Source organism: Salvelinus namaycush, chromosome 10 (genome assembly GCF_016432855.1).
Source record: "Salvelinus namaycush isolate Seneca chromosome 10, SaNama_1.0, whole genome shotgun sequence".
Lineage (NCBI taxonomy): Eukaryota > Metazoa > Chordata > Actinopteri > Salmoniformes > Salmonidae > Salvelinus > Salvelinus namaycush.
The window spans coordinates 22381071-22388334 of record NC_052316.1 but is presented as its reverse complement, the minus strand read 5'-3'; the positions used below and the strand labels follow the sequence as shown (position 1 = coordinate 22388334).

At 36.1% G+C, this 7264-nt stretch overlaps 1 protein-coding gene across 1 annotated transcript in view; it reads left to right on the top strand.

The window, feature by feature from the left end:
* Positions 1–2020: 2020 nt before the first annotated feature.
* Positions 2021–7264, top strand: part of agbl4 (ATP/GTP binding protein-like 4) — a 182547-nt gene continuing 177303 nt past the window's right edge. The window contains exons 1-2 of the mRNA XM_039001677.1: positions 2021–2024; positions 2228–2350. Of these exons, the coding sequence (XP_038857605.1) occupies positions 2021–2024; positions 2228–2350 (127 nt within the window). The remainder of the gene's footprint in view (positions 2025–2227; positions 2351–7264) is intronic.

The following is a 7264-nucleotide window of genomic DNA, read 5'->3' as shown; positions in this document are numbered from 1 at the left end:
CATTCAAACTCTAAAACGAGCAGACCAGTCTGGAATAGTGTGCTTGTATTCAGCTTTTTATACCATTACCTCATAAACTATAAAATGTATCGTATCCCCGTTCATTTCAATGATGGAATGCAGGCTTCAACACTCTAAACTGAAATTACTGCCACAAAACTTTCAGGATGTTCAAACAAAAATATTTTGACAGGATAAAAACACCTAATGATGACATAGCACTCACTCTAGCCTACTATACTATCCCACTATAATCAGTGGTGGAAAAAGTACTCAATTGTCATACTTAAGTAAAAGTAAAGATACCTTAATAGAAAATGACTCAAGTAAAAGTGATACTATTCGTTTAAAAGTGTATGGCTTTAAGTGTACTTAAGTACAGTGGTGGAAAACATACTCAATTGTCATACTTGTGAAAAAGTAATAAGTAAAAGTAAATGCTATACATGAAATTCATTATATTAAGCAAACCAGACGGCACACTTTTCTTGTTTTTTAAAAATTGTAACACTCAGACATAATTTACAAACGCAGGGTTTGTGTTTAGTTAGTCCGCTAGATCTGAGGCAGTAGGGATGACAATGCGTTATATTAATAGGTGTGTGAATTGGACCATATTGCTGTCCTGCCTGAGCATTCGAAATGACAAGTACTTTTGGGTGTAAGGGAAAAGGTATGGGAGTAAAAAGTACATATTTTCTTTAGGAATGTAGTGGAGTAATAGTTGTCCAAAATATAAATAGTACAGGGTTCGGTTGCATAAAACATCTGAAGTTAATTTCCCCCTCATCTTTTCCCTTAATGTTTTCTTAACTGTAAGTCACTTGCACAAAACATTTTAAGGTGAATGTCCCCCTTAAATTAAGTGAAAAAGTTAAGGGTGCCCATGAGGTCCCTTAACTGCTTAATTCAGTATGGATATCAGTGTAAACAGCATTTGTGGAGGTGAATGTTGCTTTCATCAGCCTGTTTACAAAAGGAAAACATCAACCAACTGGGTACTTAGCTGAACATTGGAAGGTGCAAAATCCATGGCTACAAACTTGGTTTATTTTCTTCTGAAGCAATTTTGTTATCCTGTGTTGATTGTGAAAGTTTTGCTATCTAACAAAATAAATGGGATCACTTTGAAGAGACATTTAGTCAGTGAATCAGGCCAGATACTCTTTCTGCCATGCATGCCTTCAAACTATGGTAAGAGCCCTAAAGTATGGCCTTAAGATATGTTATGCAACCAGGCCCAGATATCCCCAAAAACTACTTAAGTAGTACTTTAAAGTATTTTATACTTAAGTACTTTACACCACTGACTATAACAACTCCACACCTACAAACCACCCAAAAATAGGTTACTATAACTAACACATAGCCTTTGAAAACCCTGTTAATACCATTGCTGTCACTACTACTACTATATCACAACCATAAATACTTCAAGACTAGCAAGCACACCACATTTAAATGTCCTTTTCTAGTCTACAATTACAAGACCTGAGTTCATAGAGTTAAATCCTAATCCACATGTATAGGTTAACATGCATGACATGGCATGGTATTAGCTACCTAGGCTATACTGTAATTAAATGCAACACTATCAGGGACACTTGATAATTATTAATGCATTATCTGCAGGTAAAGGACAGTTTGTTTCACTCCAAATTGTAACACTCAGACATAATTTACAAACGCAGGGTTTGTGTTTAGTTAGTCCGCTAGATCTGAGGCAGTAGGGATGACAATGCGTTATATTAATAGGTGTGTGAACCACCTGCTTTAGCACCTGTCAACAAAGCAGGCCAAAAGCACTTGTTAGACCTGGCTATAGCTTTTAAAGGTTGTGAAGTTTTAGCTAGTAACACCATTTGTTTACAATAGTGAAATCTCTGAACACACCAAAATAAATAATTTCACGCATTTTTGTTGTCTTGAGGTTTTTATTTAGTTCTAATACAATACAAGTAGATATATTTCTGCAAGGCGACCTCAGTTAAGGCTTTGCCAACAGCATGCCTTACTTACTATGCGTAAGGCAGGCAAGCCACATTTGATGCACAAAAGAAATCTTGTCATACTCTATCTACTTCTGATAAGGCACAAAGTGTGAAAATATTGAGATATCTAGCCTTAATATGATATTTACCGCATGTGATATCCTTAGAATGGTGGGGTGTTTAATAGATATTAGTTCAGATTAAGTTGTTTGACAAGTGATATGTGGTTGTCCTAGGCAGTGAAGCTGGAGGAGAGGATGCCTTAGTGGGCAATGTGAACAAGCTGATGGTGACTCCACCAGGATACACAGGAGTTCCACGGAAAGGCCACCTTGTCTTTGATGCTTGCTTCGAGAGTGGTAAGTACAAACTGTAATGAGGTGTAATATCACAATTTAAACTACTGCAACATTTGATAGATTTATCACAATATTTGTAAATATATCCATAGACTAGGCTTATCTACGCTAATTATGCTAACTTAGAATTTCCTTTACCTAGCTTAATTAGTTATAGGCTATGTAATTCTATTTTGATCACAAAACAATCCAGTGTTATCAAGTGATCATTCTATGATGACATTATTGTCATCCCTCAATTTAAAAAGGGCAGTATAAGACTTAGGCTATAGTAAATAATGAATATAATGTAGGCTATGCCTGCTGGTGCAAGGCAGGTTGACAGGTCATTCGTCACTATATACCACATTTCTGGGTACTGTATTACATTTTCAGCCTATTTTTTTTTATTGTTTACTAATATACAGGAAGACCCACATGTACACAAACAGGTTGTTTTGTAGTGCGATCCTCTGATCCGCCTTTACAGATCTCATATACTTCAGTTACGAAACCATTTTATTTCCTTAGGTATGTTTCTGTGATTTGAATTGCATCATATCGAAGCAGTGAAATTATATTAAATATTGCCTATTAATAAAAGCAGAATATTCTATACAACTAGGCCTAAATCATTTCTTTGATTGTGTATTTTAATGGTTAATTAGCTATAGAAAAGGGTAACAAAAAAATGTAATGGTTCTAAATGAGTCACTGCTCTTTTACCTTGTCCATCTTCCCAGTTGAAGACTGTAATTAAACAAGTTAATATGTTCCAGAATGCTTTGTAAATGGCCTTTGTTTTGAACTTTTCAACCAAATGAATGGCACTGCAATGAAAATAAAGTGCTTTCCGCTGTGACAAGGTCAAGTGGGCAGCAAAGAGAGCGGCTCTGGGCTGGAGTGACAGTGAATCAGTGGGCCTGTGGAACATTCACAATATCATTCTCTGCTGGGAGATTAGGTTCAGGGTCTTCAACAGATGAGACATAGCTTTCATATTCTTGGCAGGCAACCAATTTCTGGCTGTGCAGAGATGAAGTTTAACTTGTGATTCTGTGCTGTTTGGCCCAGCTGTCAGAGGATAGACTTTTTAAGTTGATTTTTATTTTTTGACTTTGTTTATTTGGATAGAGTTTGAAACTTCTGAGAAGAATCTATGTGTTTTTCTCCCATAAATAATACTGAATAAACAAGTGGTTAGAGGTTTATTAGACACCATTTTTTTAAAGGTAAGCTTATACTACTGAACGGCACTGTCAATCAAATGGAATTCATATGATAGGGTATTACTATAATATCATATGATATTGTCAGTCACACCATGGCACCACATAACAGGTGAGAGGTTTGAAAGTTAAGAGATAAACAAAGAGCTTCTAACTAAGATCTGGGAAGCCATGAGGATTTGAGGATTTGTCTAAAAGGGAGTGTTATGCTCGATCCCGAGTTATAAATGAAGATTAAAATGGCTATGCATGTGGCCTGTCAAAGGGGAGTGAACAGAGGGGAGAGTAGACAAACATATGTTTTAGGAGGTTGATATGGATATTAATAAATAATCAGGAGACTTACGTTTCTTACGGGTTTTTAAATAAGTTTCCTTATTTTCCCAGATGACATGCTCGGAGGACCTCAGACATTGATTAATGGGCGTTGAGCTCTCAGACTGAGATCCGCTAACATGTATAACATTACCCAGATGTCTCTAGGTCCGGAAATTCTCCTGAATGATTTATGGAATTGATATTAATCTCTTTCCAGTAAATGCATTACTAAAGTTGGAAACGGAGAGGAATTGAACTACGCTAATGTCAAATTAATGTTGTGTTGCTGTTTCAACGAAGCAACACTGCAGCTAGGCTAACTGTTTTAACCACTTATAAGCCAACATGTCTCCTATAAGGATTAAATGATAAAAAGTAATTTTTTACTTCAGCGGTCATATGGTGAGTATCTGTCAATAAATTTCACAAGGAGTGATATGTTTTTTTCAGGACTTAGCCCTCACTGTCCGTAAAGAATTGTGGTTTGTTTTGTTGGTGGAATTGAGAAACAAAGAGGACTATTCATAATCCAACGATTTGGCATTGCCTACCTTGAGTAGCAACACACATTCAATATCAATGTGTTTTCACTGAAGAAGAATGCCTTTCATATTACCAAGGTGTAAGCATATTTAAAACATGTTCTTTTGCCAAGAAGATTCAAGATCAATATCTACTGTTGAATATCTACTGTTGATGTAGTACTTAAATTTACCCTTTAGATTACATCAATATCTAGACAGTATCACTGCATGGTCAAATAACTAGCATCCATATTCCATGCAGTGACAGTGATATCTGTGAAGGTCTCACATTTCCAATTCATGCATTTGTTATATAATATGACACTGACAGGAAGAACATTTGAATACCCTTATAGAGGCTACTGTACGGATCACTGTATGGATCACTTCTCCTCAAACATAATTTATTGCCTGAAACATGTGAATTCAAGCAGACATTTATTTGAATTTATAAGGAGATATCACTCAGTGAGGTTCATGCTGCCAATATTGCCACTTTTTTTGTACGACAGCTGTCAACATTTTGCATACATTTTAGAAACTAGAGATTTTATTTTATTTCTTTAGTATCCCTGGTAATAAATTCTAATTGGTTTATTAAAACAGACTACGGTGATGTAAGCCGTTTACTAAATGTATAAAACCCCTAATTTACATTTAGATGAGACATAATTCAGTTTCTTGTCAACCATATGCAGATTATGTCAGTGGTATATATTTTCATAGGCATTGCAGCCCACAGGTCTCTGAGTCACACTAGCTTCAGCAGTCCTCCCTTCCTTTGCTTTTTAAGATAATACAAGAAAATGCAGACTTTGATAGTGTAGAAAAATAAGGTATGAAAAACAATGTCAATTTTCATAGACTTCTATATGCTAATTGAGTTTTAATAGTTATAATGATCTCTTTAGCCCATCAATTTCATTTTTGTTATGGATGTTTATTAATCAATGGGTTTTTATTTAGAAAAAGGAACATATTTGTATCTATTATTACTTGGACCTTTATCATTAGTTTTGCGATGTGTACATGGAGAAATTAAATGTTTGACAGTTATTTTCTATCAATGTCAGACAGAATTATGGCATTGCTTTAATGTGAAAGCGCGATTAGTGCTTGAAACATAATTCTTTACATTGGTAATATTAGTCACCAATCACAAATCAAATGAGCTGCATTAGTTTTACGAATAAGCAGAAATAATCTTAACTGTCAAATTAGAATAAATTAGAAATATTCCAAACAGTGAATCATTTTCCAGAATTCAACCTGTGCATCCATCTGTGCACAATTAGGATTTAGCTAAACCATTCTGTAGCTCATATTAATAATAAAGTACTTGTCAGATCTAATGATGAACTTTGAGAGCTGCCTGTAGGTATTCAATTGAATCCTACATCTTTTTGTGGATTCTGAATTTAGGTGGTCAATGGCTTGATTGCCTCCAGCACTGTGTTTCTCATTAAAGGATGACACTGACAGTGTTAGCATATTGTTTTACTGTTCCTGTTGACCATTCACAGAAGTAATTAAGCCATCATTGATTATTGCCTGAACTCGGTCTTCAGACATCGAGTTGCATGGAGAGGGAGACCGAATCAAAGTAAAGCCTTTGGAGATCGCAGATATTTAGTAAGGTTAATTGATAAGCGTACGGTACCCTACAACAGAACTCTGACTCACATATTCATGTGACCTTCCTTTGTGGGATATGCAGCACCTGTAAAATCTTCTAATTGACTTGTTTCACACTGACTGCAGACACAACTCATTAAGCCTCATTGATTGTTATGAGTTCAGCTGTAATATCCAAAATCACCTGTAATTGCCAACATCTTTTGTCTAAGTAGCAGTTCAGCACACTTTGTATTTTGTTATAGACCTATTGTAAGTCACTGCTGTTTTTATTTAGCATGATTCCTCTTTCTCAGGCCACAGCTTTGATATTGTCATGTGAGTTGAGGGAATTAGTAATAAGACAGATAAAGAAGTAGGGATATTATGATGGTATGCCAGAGAACAAGGAAAAAGTCTAACTGAAGAAAGAAAAGGTGATTTATCAAGTCGAAACAGATGCTCTTTTCACAGACCTGGATGTGCTTTTGTATTTGCTATGCAGATAACTTGAGTCCACCACAGCATCCACTGCTGTTGGAAGCCATTTCCCTTCACACTTCATCAACTGTCTTGCCTGCATGCGTCTGCCACTCGCTTTCACTATTTTCATGGAATATCAGGCTGATGCACCTCATTCGTGCTCTGGGCAAATCCTGTGCCCACCTATCAGACAAGGCATAGTGTTGTTTTTCCTACTGAGATAACACTGCATATTTATTTTTTAACCTTTATTTAACTAGGCAAGTCAGTTAAGAACAAATTCTTATATACAATGACGGCATAGGATCAGTGGGTTAACTGCTTGTTCAGGGGCAGAATGACAGATTTTTACCAATTCAGCTCGGGGATTCGATCTAGCAACCTTTTGGTTACTGGCCCAACGCTCTAACCACTAGGCTACCTGCCGCATATACACTCTTAGAAAAAAAGGTGCAATCTAGAACCTAAAAGGGTTCTTCGGTTGTCCCCATAGGATAACCCTTTGAAGAAGGCTTTTGGGTTCTATGTAGAACCTTTTACACTGGGTTCTACATGGAACCCCAAAAATTTCTACATGGAACCAAAAAGGGTTCTACCTAGAACCAAAAATGGTTCTCCTATGGGGACAGTCGAAGAACCCTTTTTTCTAAGAGTGTAGGGAGGGCTTTCCTTCCAAAATGTAACAATTTCTGTACCGTAATGTTTATTCATGTGGCATTTTGTGTTTCTAACCGTTTGTGATGTAAATGTTTTATCCAAATTTGGAA